The sequence below is a fragment of the Leptosomus discolor genome, chromosome 3, assembly GCF_034619465.1.
Source record: "Leptosomus discolor isolate bLepDis1 chromosome 3, bLepDis1.hap2, whole genome shotgun sequence".
Lineage (NCBI taxonomy): Eukaryota > Metazoa > Chordata > Aves > Leptosomiformes > Leptosomidae > Leptosomus > Leptosomus discolor.
Window position 1 is genome coordinate 28,376,494 of NC_141393.1, and position 16,928 is coordinate 28,393,421.

At 37.2% G+C, this 16,928-nt stretch overlaps 1 protein-coding gene across 1 annotated transcript in view; it reads left to right on the forward strand.

Annotated features, from left to right (window-relative positions):
* The window catches only part of SLC25A21 (solute carrier family 25 member 21), a 260,342-nt gene extending 248,338 nt beyond the window's left edge, over positions 1-12,004 (forward strand). The window contains exons 8-10 of the mRNA XM_086462414.1: positions 8,296-8,477; positions 9,278-9,330; positions 11,860-12,004. Of these exons, the coding sequence (XP_086318540.1) occupies positions 8,296-8,477; positions 9,278-9,330; positions 11,860-11,930 (306 nt within the window). The 3' untranslated portion in view covers positions 11,931-12,004. The remainder of the gene's footprint in view (positions 1-8,295; positions 8,478-9,277; positions 9,331-11,859) is intronic.
* The last annotated feature ends 4,924 nt before the right edge of the window (positions 12,005-16,928 follow it).

Here is a 16,928-nt window from a genome sequence, read left to right on the forward strand (position 1 = left end):
AGGCAGGTACTAGAGGCTGTTATCAAACCTGTACAAGGAATTTGGTAGAAGCTATTTTGCAGTTAGTGTGAAAAATATTGAACAGTTGTAACTTTTCAAGATTTCTCACATACTTGATTTCATTACGAAACCTAATTTGTTCACTTGTGTATTTTGCCAGAAAAGAAAATCTTAAGGTCAGTCTTGTGATATTGACAAACACATAAAAATTGTGAAATAAGAAATAAGAAACACTTTTGAAATAATCTTGGCTCTCAACTATGTATCTGCTGTTCACCATCTGTAACCTAAGTGGAAAAATGTATGGAAATGTCCGTATGAGCCTTTTAGCTGTCAACAGTGCTAAACTGTGCATTAAATTTGCATCCCAATTAGGGATGTTTGCAGCTTATTTTGCCAAAAACAATAAACCTTTTATGTTGAGTGGTCAAATGATATAAATGACATGTGTGGGTTGTAAATGATCGTAATGAATAATTTTTCATATGTTCAGTCTATTCTCTTAAGCAGACCATTTACAGCCAACCTCATGCTCTGTTTACTGAAAGTGGAATACGCCAGACTTGTTTCAATTGCCACTAATGTATCAACTGTAGAGCATTAACAGCTATGCATCTGCATTAGCAATCAAATTAGTCTGTAAGTTTATATCGTCTCAGTTTTATGGCACCTGCTTTTATAGCACATTTCATAGGCACCCAGCAGCTCTCGCTTTTCAATTTTTAATCATAGTTAAGTTTGATGGTAAACGTTAGTTTCATTAAAGCCTTTGCTCACTACCACCTCCAAGTGGCTGTCATATTTCTTAACAATATGAAATTTCCTCACTGTCTGTTAAAAGCCCCCCTTGAAACGTAGCCAACTGCAAAACTTGTTTCAAGTCAGACACTGCATGGCCCAGCTGCCACAGACGTGCCTCCTGTGAAAAGGACTGCTGCATCAGACAGTGGGAGCTGAGCAGTGTGTTGTCTCGTTAGAGAAAGAGCTCTGAATTTCTCTAGGCAGAGAAGAAGAGATGGGAAACCAAAATGGGCTGTTGAGCTTGGTGAATAAGTAAGGTAGCACACAACAGTTTTATTTTAGTTGTTTTCAGATCTATGCCAACATAGAAGCTGTATGTAGGAACAAACACGGAAAAGGGCATGTGGTGCAACAGAGTTGAAAAAATAGTAAACCATGGTGATTTAGGAGAAGGCTGGATCAGAGTGGGAAATGGAATAACCTCAGAGCTACCATCCAGCTCAGGTTTCAGGATGACGTGGGAACTGGGGAAAGAAAAAAAAAAAAAAAAAAAAAGACAGTTCTGTATCCAGTACAATGTTACAAGCCAGCCATTGATCAGTACGCTCCACTGTGAGGTGTCCTGTGGCTGTTGACATGGCAGCCTGTGTTGTTTAAAGACTTCAGCCCAGGCCATCATCACCAACAGATGTTGTATCAAAGGGGGAGAGTCTGTTACTACCTCACCTGCTCCTGTATTTTAGTATTCTTGTAGGCAAGACAGATAACAAAGTTTAAGGAGAGGAATCTTCGGTCAGAATAAAAATGTGAAGAAGAAACAAAAGTTTCTTCTGTTTTCCAACGGAAATGAGGATAATACTGAAACTGATAACCAGGGTCAACCACAGCTGACAGAGAGGCAGGCTTAAAATAGCTAAGTTCCTGCAAGACATACAAATAATCATTTAAAAGAAGGAGAGATCCTACAAGTGCATCTTATGAGTGCTTCAACAGAGGGAAATCTTCAGCTGGAATTTATGCCTTATTAAACACTGAACTCCATGGGAAAAAGCCCTTGGGCTTGCACCTTTCCAGACATCGGTATCAATCAGTAACAAGGGCTGGTAGGACTTCTGGTATTCATGGGGCTACTCTGTTTTTTGCTATTTCATAAATCACTATATAACTATGATTGAAGATGGACAGTGCAGGGGTAAGCAATAAGACATCCATTTCCAGGTGCTGTTTTCTGCATAGCTAGTGTCTAAATAATGCTGTGAAAAGTTGACCTGCTTGTAACCCCAACACTTTATGAAGAGTCTGACCATCTGCATAGACTGACTGTATGCGGGAGAGCTGCTTGGAGTTACAGCAGAAACTTCCCGTGAAGTTGGAAGATCGATTCTGTTTTTACCAGTGTAGTTAATGGTTTTCCAGGTGGCCATTGCCCAGGAGCTGCAAGAACATGCACTGAACAGTGCATGACAGGAGCACTAGGTACCCTCTCTTGGGTAAACCTGGGAGTCATTGATATAGGTGGCTATGGGACTAGCAGAGAAGACAGACAAGAAATTTGTGAGGACCTAAAGAAATTGGGAAGGAGTTTCTTTTGCCTCTTTGGTGTTCTGCTATAACAGTCTAACAAGATTCTACAGAAGTGGTGATGAATAAAAGGAATAAGTAATCTATCCAGTGCTTCTCTTACTGGCTGTACTGACTGAGTCTCCAGAACTGTGTATATTGTGTAGTCGGTGATGAGCAAATTTTGTTGTCTTTTCGGTTTCTATTTACAATGAAAGTTCTTTAGTGCAGATGTTTTAGGGCTAGTCCTAGCCTTGCCCTATGGGTTTAAAAGTTATAGCAAAAGAGTTAATAATCATGCTACTTATAAATCAGGAAGTTGTATTGTGAGAAAACCAAATCACTGACAGGATTGCAGACTGTTTGAAAATGTATAGACTGTACAGCAGACAGCCGTGTCACTCTGGAGACTAGCCAGGACATTTGTCCTAGTGGCTGTCATTCATCTTCTTATGCTGTCAGTCATCTGACAGGTGGATTTTAGAAACTTAAATAAACGTCTGCTGCAATGAGATTGCACTCTAGGAGAAATCTGAGATAATACCAGTGTGAAAAAAAGCACATTTAATTCAAACAAAGTGCAGCTGTGGCTATGCATTTTGGAATGCCTTTCCTCATCATCAATATATTTACTGTAGTTATCATTTCAGCATTTCCTATGCCTTTTGACAAAGATCAAACCATCATTGTACTTATCAGACAGCAACCTATAGTTTACAATAAGGAGTTTACTATGTAAATGCATGAATGGACAGAAGTTCAGGGTCAATAAAATTATGAAGCTATTCATTAACCTATGGTCAAATCTTGATTAAGTTACGAACAAAAATTGTGAATACTTTTTAAAGGAATCAAAGCATGATGTTATCACAACAGTGATGAGGTCCCCTTTCATCTTTTCATTTTCACCCTTTCTACAGCCTTGCAGTGAGTCTACATAATTTTCTCCTCCTTACTGCTGATTTCTGCTGGGAGTTTACGTGCCTCCAAATCCTCTTATCATATCTATACCAGTCTCTCCCTCTCTAAGAGTAGAACTTGACAGCCTTTCTTCCCAGCTGTCCTCTAGGACTCAGCAGGAAGACCCAGACCCTGTCTTTCCTCTGGATCCTGGCTGTGTCTGTGTTTAAAGCAACTCATTTGAGTTTTTCATCTATTTCTTGTTGCTTTCCTGAGAGCTATCTCCCACCTTGCCTGTCTCTGAATATACCTTTTCTCCTCTGTCTTAGAAGCTCCCCTTCCTCAGACCCATGTGTTCCTTTCTCCCACTGTCTGTTGCCAAAAGAATCTCTTTATAGTGGTTAAAACCAATTATCGGATGGACTAAAGCAGTCCCTTACAGCCTGTTTTGCTGACAAACACTTGATTATAGCCAATGTAGCCTAGGTCAGGGCTTGTGGCACCCCTTAGCTTGCCGTAGGAGTTCTTACACTATTACGCTTGTCCAAAAGGACCAAGAGGCAACTCTGCTCCTTATTCCTGGCCTATTTCCCTCTTCAGTCCCGTAATTCCTAGATATACGGGGCAGAACCAGAGTTGGACAAACCGAAGCCTTGTCTTTTAAAGTCTCTGTTGTCACACACAGGGAGGTGGAATATGCAGCATACAGTGCAAAGCCTCTCAGCTCCATTCCTGGCTTCTCGGCTGAGCCAGTATGTGACCTTGAGCAAAGGTATTTAAATTTAGTGGTCTTTTTATATCATTTTTGGCACTTTTGTGCCTGTAACTTATCTGTAAAACTAATATGATGGCTAACAGTTTCAAAGGAGTTTAAGAAACTTAATGCAAAGTTTCCACTCTACATATTAGTTTTGGGCTAACTTCAGTAGACTGCTTTGCAATTACCAACTTCAAATATTACTCTATTATTATTATTTATTATTCACACAGATCATCAGGAATTGGCATTCCCCTTATCCAGGAAGCATTAGTCTTTAGTAGTGAACTTATCTGCAAGGTACTCAGAAGTACCAAAATATATTTATAAAAGTATTCTTTCTCATATGTACCTTCAGCAACTGAGAAAAAAAAAAGTTAAAAGATCTCAAGACAAACATCCAAATATTGAAGCAAACAAACTTCTAAAAACAGCTTCAGTTAGACAAAGTAATGTTTATTGATATTTTTATTTGATTTATTTGATTATATTGATTTTTTTTTGCTTAAAGATAGGGTTAAATTACAAGTTTCTTTGTGACACATTCTGCCACTTTCACTCAGACTGAACAGGGCTTCACAAGGGAACAAGTAGTATTCCTGAGTGTCTCTGTGGTCAGGTTTCTAAACACTATTATGCATGTTGGTGGACTGTCCACGTTATCTATTTCTGCTTGCTTCAAGCAACCTACCTTAGGGGCTTTGAGCTGTTCCTTTGAAGGTACCTAACTTCTCCCCACTGCATATGCAATTGTGGTGTCCTACCTTTGCACCTAAGATGAATGTCTAAATCAGTACAAATATATCTACTATGGCAAGTCATTATCTATTCTAAAATGATTTTTCAATTATTCTGAAGAAATGAAATTAACTGAGTTCCAAGCATACATGCTTTTACCAAAGGGTTATTTCATTGCTGGATTAATAGCTATGCTGCTTATTGAATTAAGTGACCTTCTTTCAGTACAGCTGAAGATAGTCTGGAAGCTTTTGACTGAGATCAAAGATTTAAACAGAGCTTTTGACAAAGTGCCCAGCAAATAAACAAGTGAATTAAGGGGTAAGGAAAGGAAAGCCCAGGGCATTGGAGACTGAAACTGATAAATTAAAACTGTCTCCAGTGGGTGACACTCTTGTGCATGGGTGTGTATGTGCTAGACTTAGAGCCAGAATTTTCTGTTGCTAGAAATTATGGAATATAAAACAAGGAATTAAGCAGGATATGATTCAGAAGAAACTTATGGAGTCTCCACCTATTTAAAAATGTTCTGATAGGAGTAATGAAGTAAAAAAAGCGGAGAGATAATGTCTCAAAATTTTTTCTCTTGAAGAAAGCAGGGAAATCCAGCAAGACACATATAGGTATGGCATTTACTAGTGATGCCTACTTCCCTGCTGCTCACAGGGCAGGGACTCGGATGTACAGGAAATGCGATCGTGAAGAGTGTGCTAAAAAGGCAAGATGATCACGGATTATGTTATCCAACCACGGAAAAGTTATTCCATTGTGAATAAGCAAACTGGTATTCATTTCCTTGTGGTATACTGTACTGTGGTGTGGCACCAGCTAGAATCAAGTTTCTTTTCTATATGTTCTGCTCATACTACATAAAAATCACCTTTGCTTAAAAACAGAATTCATACATGTTTTTCCTCCAGTTCTGCAACTTGTGAAAGCAAGCAGAGCTTGTCAGATTCTTTTTTTCTAATGTATGACGTATGAAACATATTTGGTCAGTGAACTGCATGGTGCATAAGTTAGTGACAACATCATGATGATAACTACCTCAGCTAGCCACTTGCTGCATTAGCACAAGACAGATACCTTATCCTCATGTCTCCTTTCACAGGTTCCCAGACTATTAGAAATATTTTGGCCTTATCCATGGGGTAGGGAAAGGACAGATTTCACTGTAGAAAGACAGACACTGCTTCCTGATAGCACCAACTTGCACCTACCTGACAGCCAGCCAGTGTTCCTTTCTCCATATAAGCATTATAGACAGAGGCATAAATTATGTTTGGAAATCTTTTTTCAATTGGAAGCATTAGCACAGTAAAATGCCACTAAGCTATGCTTTTAGAAAAAATAACTTTTTAATCATTTTTAACAGCTAAATTTATTTTGAATGTGTTATACAAATGAAATGACCCGGATATTGCAGTGATGAATGCCATAGAAAAACTTGTCCCATGAGATATATAGTAAGAAATCAAGTTACGTAGCAAAGCTAGTCTATACCATAGCACATTTGGTTAGAATCCAGTTCTGTGAATGAGCAAAATGCTGCCTTTCAACTTTTTTTGTGTCACAAATACTGGAATAGAAATAAATAAATTCATTTTAATTTCCCTTTAGTTGTGTTAGTGCAATGTCAGGTTTTAATAGATGCTGACTTGATTGGACGCTGACAGTATCCTGAACTCTGTGGCACTCTCAGTCATAAAGCAGGCAACACTGGCATTGGGAATTCACCAAAATATGAAAATGTTCAATCACTCAAATATAAAAGATTTGTCAGGAGCAGCAAGGCTTGAAATTCAATGTTTAACGAGTAAACGTTTTTACCTGACATATATCGCCTAGTCCAGAGGGCAGACCACTGTACTTGGCACTATGGAAGGAAGCGTCCTTGCAGCAAATTGCATGACAAAAATACTTCAGGCCATTCTGGACTGTGAAAAGTCAGCAGAGCAGTGGCAACCTTCTTAGTGCAGCCTGGTTTGAGGAGGTTAGTACAATCTGGAATAGTACTTAGCTCTCAGGTGGGGCTATAATCATGCAGCTGCTGCCTGAAGGTAGGTAGGCACCACACTGGAATGGGGCTGCCATTGTGCTGCCCCTCAAACTTCAAAAGGGGTCTTTTTTTCTTCTCTAGATACCAGAAATATTGGCTTTATTTTATTTGCATTTAAACCACTGTCAGTATGTACAGAATAAACAGAAATTTGTTGCTAAGCTTTTTGCTAATAAAGTCTTGCAATTCTTCATGTACCGCAAGCCATTCTAATTTTCAAAAAGTATTACCAGTCTGTTTCATGTTCTGTGAAATCAAGGTGTTGAGTTTTTCTGCAAGTAATAAAAAGCCCTGTTGATTTTGACATTTCTCTCTAAACACCTGTATGGACTTCATCCAGCACATATTATGGAAGTTTTAATTTATGTTTCTTGTGGCTAATCTGGAAAGGTAAACTTCTGCATTATTTCCTTTTTCAGTCACAAATGTACAGGTTTAGGAAGCAAAGAACTCTTTCATTTTAATATTGTGCTGATGTTATAAGATGGTAAGATCTTTTGTTATTTTACTGATGATTTTCTGTAATTAACGTACCTTCATTTAAAAAAGAATGGAACTGCATATATAGAGCCTGATATGGCAAAAAAGTGTCCTTGCTGTTGAAGACCAACAGCAAAAAAAAAATTATGTGCATAGGAAATGCTCTGGAACACATTTTCCTGTGACTTCTACTGCTTAGAGAAATAGAATTAAACTTGCTTCAAGAGACTTTGACTCCCAGATAAACTCTGGCTTCTTTGATGTCATAGAAAACGCCAAGGTAGGAGGTCTTTCTAAAAGATCAAATAAAACCCAGTTGAACTGTGAACAGTGAGTAAGCAAAGAAGGTTTTAGATGCACTTCTAACCTGCTTCTAACTTTTACCATGAATATATGGTAGGGTTCAGAAACAATCTGTTGTAAATTCTTCAGCCAATTAGCTGAGCGAGTTACCACCGTTTATAATGCGCAGAACATGGAGGCTCTTTTGCAGTTGGATTGTTAATAACAGGAAGCTAGCACTTCTCAGTACAGTGGATCAGCTACATGTGAAAATAAATGTAAAAAACCTGGAGGGGAATGGCAGCAGACTGAGATTAGCCTTTATTTAATTTAGCATTTGGGGGTCCAACACACAAATGAGTGTTTTAGTAGGCTTCATGGTGGAAGTTGCTGTCATTTGTAAAATATTCTGGCCAATTAGCTAATAGTGTGCTTGGATTTCTCCTGTTTTGATACAGTAATACTAAGTACATTGTGAAGCCCAATTATACAAATCATCCCCATATGCCATACCAGTCTTTCTTTGTGAACTGTGTTTATAAATCCTGTGTGAGGAAATGTGTACTTCAGCAATTTAGACCATGTGTAAAAACATAGCCAATAGGATTGTCAAGAAAACAAGTTCCAGCATAGGAAATCCTAATGTGTTCCGCTAAAATAACACGACTGTGTTGTGTTGTGTGAGTTTTCTGATTAAATACACATTACTTTATAGTGCTTAACCTGCATATGTCCTTCCACTTCCCTTTTTATTCTTTCTTTCTCTCTTTTTTTGTAGGATCCAAATTTGGAGTTTTTGAGGAAATTTGGAATTGGGCTACTCTCAGGAACAATAGCCTCAATTATTAACATTCCTTTTGATGTTGCAAAAAGTAGGATTCAAGGACCACAGCCAATTCCTGGAGAGATCAAGTACAGAACCTGTTTTAATACTATGGCAACAGTCTATAAAGAGGAAGGGTAAAACATTCTTATTTTAATAAATGTCCAGACCTCTCCTTTAGTTCATATGCATCCATAAAACCATGTTGTTATATTTCAAATTTGACGAGGACCATTAAGCCACCCTGAACTCTCATATCAAAAGAGCACAATGTAACACTTTGAATGTATTTTAGAAGATATCCTCCGACTCTATATGAACTTTTACAAAAGACTTACAAGATGATTACTGGGTTGTCAAAATTTATGCTCCACAAATAAATGCTTCGTCTATCTCTCATAATTTTTTCAATTCTTCATTTTGTAAAGGAAAATACAAACAGAAAACAGAATATTTCCCAATTTAATCGAATTGTAATTATACAGACCTCTGTACCTTTAAAATGACTGCTGAAATAGTTAAATTGGGGACAAATCCTTGTGGCAATAACGTTTTTCAACTTTTAAAACATTTCTCAAGTGTGGACTGAGTTGTAGCTTTGATATTCAATTATAGCAGTCGTTTTGTCCATGTATGCAGCTGCTGTTAACAGACTTGTCTTGAAAGTAAAACCATCTCACTGATTAAAGTCATATTTCTGATTGGCTAGGCTCACAACATTGCTTTTGTGACTTAACATTGATTAACTTTTTCTCTTCATCTGATCTCCCTCTGTAAAATGTTAAAATCCAGATACAGCCTCCTATTGAACATGTGTAATTTCAAATAATTGCTTCTAAGTGCTCTGCCAGCATTTTAACAAACACATGCTAAAATTCCATTCTTTTACAACAAGAATATTGTTTGAAATGTTTTGTTTGTTTTTCTTCTGCTACAGATTTCTGGCTCTGTACAAAGGCTTGGTTCCCAAGATCATGAGGCTTGGTCCAGGTAATTTTCCCTCTGTCGTTTCTATATTGCTTTTGTTCCTGCTTCCTCTTCCCATTTTTCAGTTTCTTGACAAAATGTAGTAAGCATCCATTAAATAAATGAAACAGTGTACCAGAATCATCAAAATTGCTTTCATCTTTGAATGATTTATTTTGATAATAGGATCATCTAATAGTACCATAGATAGATTTGGCTAAATACGTGTCAAAAAAAATCATTCACACGTACACAACAGAGGATCGCAGATCCAAGTAACTGCTGGTTTGTGCAATTGCCTTATTTGTGAGCAAGCCAAAGTACCTCCATGCAAATGCCAGCACTGTAAAACCTTTGGAAGTATTTCTTAAAGCTTCCTATTCCTTCTAATGTGATTTTTGTGTTTCACTAGGACTATTCTGTACCTCTGTAAAGTCACCTTAAAATGCAGGTTAGAGTCTCTCCGGTTTAAATGCTCTCAACTAGTCAAAGCACAGCCAAGCATATCAAATTCCAGCCACTTTCTTCTCCTGTGTTTTGTGGGGGCTGTGAAGAGCAGACACTAAAAAGCTAATAGCGTGAGCTGGGAAGAGACTTGCATGGCCCTAGAAGACTATGAGGACATGAATCGCTTAAAATTGGGTTTGTTGATTGGCACCTTCTCCCTAGTTGTTACTCCAAATGCAGAAGGGCAGTGGTTGAGAGCTGGATCTTCTTTGACTTGTAGATTATTTTTCCCCGACTGGTTTTGATTAATCATGAAAGCAAAGCACTGTGCCCTTAAACTTTGCTAGCCCGCAGAGGTAGTCTGTGTCAAAAAGAGCAGAAGCCCCAATTTGAACAGTATCCTATTCCTGTGAAATTGTATTTCCAATTGCGCAAGGTGGTTTAATAGGCAAGAACACTCATGGTTAAAAGCAAGTAGGTACAGAATCTGTTCTGCAATATAAAGGAGGCATTAGGTTTGTCTGTAAATGTTTGCATATCCAATCCATCTGGCTAAGTGCTAGACCATGCCTGATTATTGTGCAGGTTAAAGGAAGAGGGTGGGGAGGGGAAACAAGGCAGCTAGGCATAACTCTGGAGCTAAAAGCCTTTTCTTTCATACTCCAAAGATACTAGATTACATACAGGACAAAGAGAAGGCAGGGTTTTGCTTCCCCAGTACCCGTTAGCAGAGCAGATTTTGGAATAAAATTTTCCATCTTACAAATGACTATGTGTTCTGGCCCAGATCTGGCAAGTCAGGTAAGTGTGCACTTCGTTTTAAACACTTTTGTAGTCCCATTGACTAATATATATATTTGGCTTTCCAATGAAACCATAATGTAATCTTTATTGTGACTGGAAAGGTAACTTCTTCTTTCAACATGTGAATGCTTTCAGAAAAAGAGATACACAAACATATCACGCAGTATGAGAACTGGAATCAGCCTTGATTTGAGTTCAAATCACATCTTAGACATTGTGCCTATGATTTGTTTCTTGGTCAAAGACACAAACTTCTGCTCTGCCTAGCTGTATGTGAGTTGCTCTTCATAGCAGATTTCAGGTCTGATGACGGTGCATTAGGATAAATAACATGGGAAAACTGATGTAGTAGTTCTGAGTGCCTGGTTGTCTGAGCCTATCCCACCCACCTAGAAAGGTCAGCCCAGTTCAGCAGAAGACTTGCTTATTAGAGGTGCCACTCTAACCCACTAACTTAGCCAACAGGCAAAGGCAAAGGCAAGAAAATATTTGTGCCCCAGTGCTGGCGCCCACAAGTCGCACATTGTCGTACACCTTTACTCCCGCAGCCTGGAGTCTGAGTCTCTTTCCCCACCTTCTCCAGCTAGAAGCTTCTCTACATGCTTAGTTTTATATATATATACACATGTGCGTATATACATATACACACCTTCTGAAATGTTCCTTTCTTTAGCTCAGATAGAGTAATTACAGCCTGGTAACAGAAGAGCTTTAGTCTGGCTTCACTAACAGTAAAGATATTTTATGGCATTGAAGCTGGGTTTTTATACTGTTACCAGTTCTAGCAGACAATGCCATTTCATCAGATCAAAACTCTGCCTGTGGATTCGTAGCTAGTACAGGCACAGGGAGATTATACTCATTTCAATTTCGATACGGGGATCTTCTGCTTTAGTCATGGTAAACAAACAGCTGAAAACCTTTCTTGAATCTTACCTGGAAGCATTTTCATCACCCTGGTGATGAATTTTTGTCATTCCACCACTCAGGTTGTTCTTTCATGGCCAAATCTAACTCTAAACATACAAATATACACATATTCACTTGTAAAAGAACAAAGAAAAATACTAATCTTTAAAAATGTTAGGAAAAATCACACTGAGGGTGTGTGGTCTAATATTAAGTAAAATTGGTATGATTAAAGAATTGGTAATTTTTTAATGAATTAGGGAATTAGTAGAATTATCCATATTGCAAATAAGGCTTTGCCATATCCTGGTTTAGATTACACACTATAAATGCTCTACACAGTCTTGAAAATACTGAATTTTGTATGTAGTAAAATAATATCTTTTCTTCCAGGTGGTGCAGTGATGCTTTTGGTTTACGAATATGTTTATGCATGGCTTCAGGACGCAGTTGATCACAAGTAACTCCTCTGAAAAATGTACTCTTTAAAATTATATGCATTCTAAAATACTCATTAATAAAGTAAAAGTGATTCTTATCCCTTATGGTGTTGAATGCCCTCAGATTACACTGATGTTAATACAGTTCAAAATAAAATCGCTTTTCAGGTCTTGATCCAAGAAAACATTTAAGCACATGATTTTCTGTAAGTGCAGAAGTAAATAGCACAGTTGATATTTGTAATTATTTTACTGGGTCAAGAGAAAATATAAAGGAGACATAGGAACAAGTTAGTTTTTCAAGGCCAAACTTAAAATTCTGGACACTGAATTATACTGTGTAGTCAATACACTTTTTTAAAAATTTGAGCTGAAATGGCAAGACAATAACTTTCAGGGGATTTTGAAGAAAAAATGGAATAATCCTGTGGGGCCACATGCTAAGCTAGTGTAAACTGACAGCTCCATTAACTCCAGACTAAGAACATGACCCATACTCTGCAAACTCCCGTCAATCTTGGGTCCAGCTTCAATTTAGCCAACTACAATTTCAACATTGATAGAAGAGCTTCTTAAGTTGCTGGGAGTTAGGATAGAAAAAGGACAGTGTGGCTAGCCACAACCTTAAAAACATGTATACTGTTAAATGTCCTACTTATTTTTAGCCATATATATTGTATAAATCTCACTCATGTCACAGAAGATACTGAAAATAATTAGTCTGAATCAAGTTACATGAAAGTGCAAAACTGTGGGAATCATAGAGGAAATGAGTAAATAAATGAACAGAAAAAATACTTTTAGGCATGTGAAATTTTACTGTGAATTTTTATCCACCTTCATATACTATTGCTTAAAGAGCTGCACTTTGACTGCCCCTTTAGTTTTTCATTATCACCATGGGATGGAGAAAAAGTGTTCTAGACTGATAGCACATATGCAGTCATAATTATCTAGCCATACACCTCAAAGAAATGCACCTTTCTACAGATAAAAAATGTTGCTCTAAAGCTAAAATTATTACTTTTCCCAGCCACTGTAAATATAAATAGTATTTCAGTGGTGTACTCCTGTCTTTACTAGCCATTCTAACCAGCTCTGTGAAATATGATCATTTCTGCTATGCTGATTGAAGACATAATTTCAATTCATGCAGATGCGCCACTCTACAGTTTCTTTTCAAGAACTCTTTAAATAACTTAAAATCACACATTATTGTGTTATTAAAATGTTCCCATTATCTAAACTTGGTTTGTTGTCAAACGAATGCAGATCTTGCAATCGCCGAAAATTTCTATATCACCCCATATTAACTTCACAGTTAACTTTAAATGTTCTTCCTCTTAAGGAGGCACTAAACTTTTTTCCAGAAATCCTGAAGAAATACCTTTCCAGATTGTTACTTGAAAATGACAGTTCACACGTGAAGTCTCGTCTCACGAGTATTTTAAATGCATTAGAAAGAAACAAAAAGCTAAAAATAGAAATGCATTCTCAGCACTTTCAAGAATGCTTGTACAGACATGCTCAATAAATCTCTCTTTTGTCTAAATTTGACAACAGTGACTTCTCATACCTACATTACTTCATAGCTAAATCAATAAAATTAGCTCTGCTACAGTCTATAATTTTAAGTGTTCCTCATTGTTGCATTTCTAATTGGTACTTAGCCAAAGAGAAGACACCACTAAGATAATTTTTAAAATTAAAAGCAAAACGCTTTATAATTAGTTTTTTATTAATTTAGAGCATTCAAAATATAAAAATAAAAGGCTTTAAACATACTGTATATACATATATAGCCTTCGGTTTTACATCCTTCCCAACATGATTTTTTTCAGTTAATAGGTCAGCCTGGTCTTTGTTTAAAAGAGAACCATCAGAAAGCAGAAAACACAGCATTGTTTTAGAAAACAAACCCGTGAACGTGCCAGCCCAAGCCCCCATCACTGCTGGTAAAATATGGGGTCTGATTCAGTTTTATACTGTAGGTGCTCTGTACTGGGAGCATGCAAACACAGTGGGGCTGTCATGGAAGGGAGTATTAGGCTTCACTGATTTCTTTGAAAACATTTGACATTCTGGGAATGGAGTGTAAGCTTTTCAGATTAAAAGCTTAAATTCTGCATTCACATATACACTGTATATGTCCCAAATTAATCCATTTACCTTAGTGGGTTCTCTCCAGAGTTATAACCCTGTACCTGACAGCAGCAGTTGACCCTTGCTTATTATTTTAAAAAAAAATAATAATCCCTTTTTCTCCTTTGTTTATTGTAAAGTGGCTTAAAGTTGTGTGGCTAATAAGCTAACATGTTGTGTTTTTCATTTACCTATGAGTACAAGCAGATGAAAAGGTCCTTGGGCAAAGCAGTATTCTGCATTGTAGGTTTACATTTAAAAAAAAAAAAAAAACTGTTATGAAAATTCACAACACAAAAATTCATCACGGGCAGTTCACCAAGAGCCAAGGTCAGGTACCTTTGCTTGCTCTGAGCAACACTCTGCACACAGCCCCACTGACTTTCCACTTGGGGGTAAGGTATTATATACAGCAGGCAGACACGTGAAGAGCCGTTCCTAAACAAACACAAAATGAAAATGGTTCATGATGGTGTATTCCCACGTGAGGACAAATTAACATCATGTCTTGTCCTTGCTTTATAAATTATCCCAATTTAGCTGAAGACTAGATAATGCAAACAACTGATGCAAGCTAAGGACCTGTCCCTCTAAGTATCACCCAAAACACCTCATAAGAATGTCAGAAAAGACAACTTTTATTCCAGAAATGACCTCTTGTTGCTCTGGAAAATTTTGAAAACTTTTAACATAGGCACACATTGTTACAGGCTTGTGAATTCTTGGAGCTCAAAAAGCTGTGCTACAGCAGGCTTCTCTTTTTTTTTTTTTCATGTTTTTTTTTTCCTTTGATGTACCTTGTTTCTGCTGTATGGGTAACAACAGGTAGACTTACTCAATAATTCTATAATGCAGTAAAACAACTAGGTTGAAAGCTAAAATCCTGTTTCCAACTTAATAATTTATTGACTTACGATCTTTTTCTTATCTTTTTTTTCCTCCGTTTCATTTTTAGTGAAGAGCTTGTCTAGAATTAAACTGATTTATTTTTCATGGTGTTAAGGCTCACCTTATTTCAGCTACAACTGCATAAAGGCAGAATAACACCCATCACGTCACTAAGAGTGTGGCAGAGTGGAAATGCACTTGTGTGCACATCACCTTTAGTGGTTTCAAAAAAACATTCTTTAAAGTGTTCTGCTGAACAACAAGAGTTTCAGCATCTCAAAGCTAAGCAGCTGTTGAATGCCTTTGAGGCTGAAGAACTCAGGATCACAACAATCAAGATCAGATATTTCTGTCCTTAGGGCCATAATACAATACCTGTGTTTTTTATAGAAATACACTTCCATTGACTATTTTTTGATGCAAAAAGCAAAGATGGCAGCAGCCAGTTCAGTCCATCTATATTTGAGTGGATATACTGTACATAACATATGTACTGGTTACTTAGATTATTATGAAAATTTACCCACAGCTGTCTCGGTGATGAAAGCTGGAAATCCACAAAAGAGAGGACTGTATTTTAAGAGGGGAATGTATTTTACCTTCCCACTGAATGAATGTTTAATATGGTATACAGGTAGAGCAACGTTTGAAGAACGAAGTTTTCTCCTCTGCTTTAAATATCTGTAGTGTAATTTGAGTTATTGCACAACATTTATAAAAATACACAATATATTAACATTCTATGAAGGATATGAAATGTCACACTAAGCTTAATTTTTTTTTCCATGATCGTATTCTGAAGATACCTACAGCATGTGGAAAGCATTCTGGAATAATAGTCAGAACTTTATTATTGCCCACGGAAAACAGGTAAATTTTCAAAGATCAGAAAGTTATCTCTCTTGGAATTAAAGTTTAAAGCAAGATAACTGGCACAGAGTACTTGCCAGTGGATACAGAAATGTAGAAAGGGAATTTGTTAATATTAAATAATATCTGTGTTTGTAGCACCACCACCAGTATACCTATAAGGGAAAAAAAATGCTTCAAAACAACAATGTAAACTTTACCAAGAGCCATATTTTACATTCATTAAAGCAGAAATTAAAGACAACTTCCTCTTAAAAAAAATGCAACATAATCTTGGGGCCAAAAATGCTGGACTCAGGTGAGCTGACGATGACAGTACAATTCTGTTTCTCATTGGGTTTGTCGACTGACGTGGCTTTGTAAGCATCTCTGCACCTGTTGCCCACTAATAGCATTTTCCTGTACAGTTTTCAGCTTTGTTCAGGTATTTTCCACCTATGTTTGTACATTCAACATGAATGTGGTGTTTCATGAATGTGGGTGGCTGGGGATAGCTGGGGAGAGTTACTTGGCTGGATTTCTGCCTTTGAATCTTCTGCTAAAGAGATAACTGTATTTCATGAGATGTTGAAGCCCCCACTGTAAGCATAAAAACATGGCGAAAAAAAACTAACCTAAATCTCACCACCTGAGGCTATCACCCCACCACGCAAAGACACAGAAAATAGCTAGAAAGTCACCTTTTTAACTTAAGAAAAACAACAGCAACAACAACAACAAAAAAAACCCTAAAAATAAATGTACTGGAAGGTGAAAAGAAATGCTGTCAAAAGCCTATATTTACAAATGGATAAAAATACAAAGGTATTACTACTGCCTGACGATGGCAACATGCCAGAAGATTCTGAGAGCTGCCTATTGCCTTGGTTCTATATTTGATTACTAAAACTCAACAAAACAACCAAAAAGTGATCCCTTAATAGCAGTGGATTGTATAACCTCGTCAATGAAAGTATTGTTCTCTAGGCAATTGGCAAACACCTCCCATTTAGCTGCCTTTGCTGATTCGAGGCATAGCAGAATTTTCTGTCATGATTTTTTTTATTGATTTTTACATAAAACTTAATAACAATTGCACATTATAAAGTCTGTGATGATTAAGAATAAATACGTGTGGTTTGA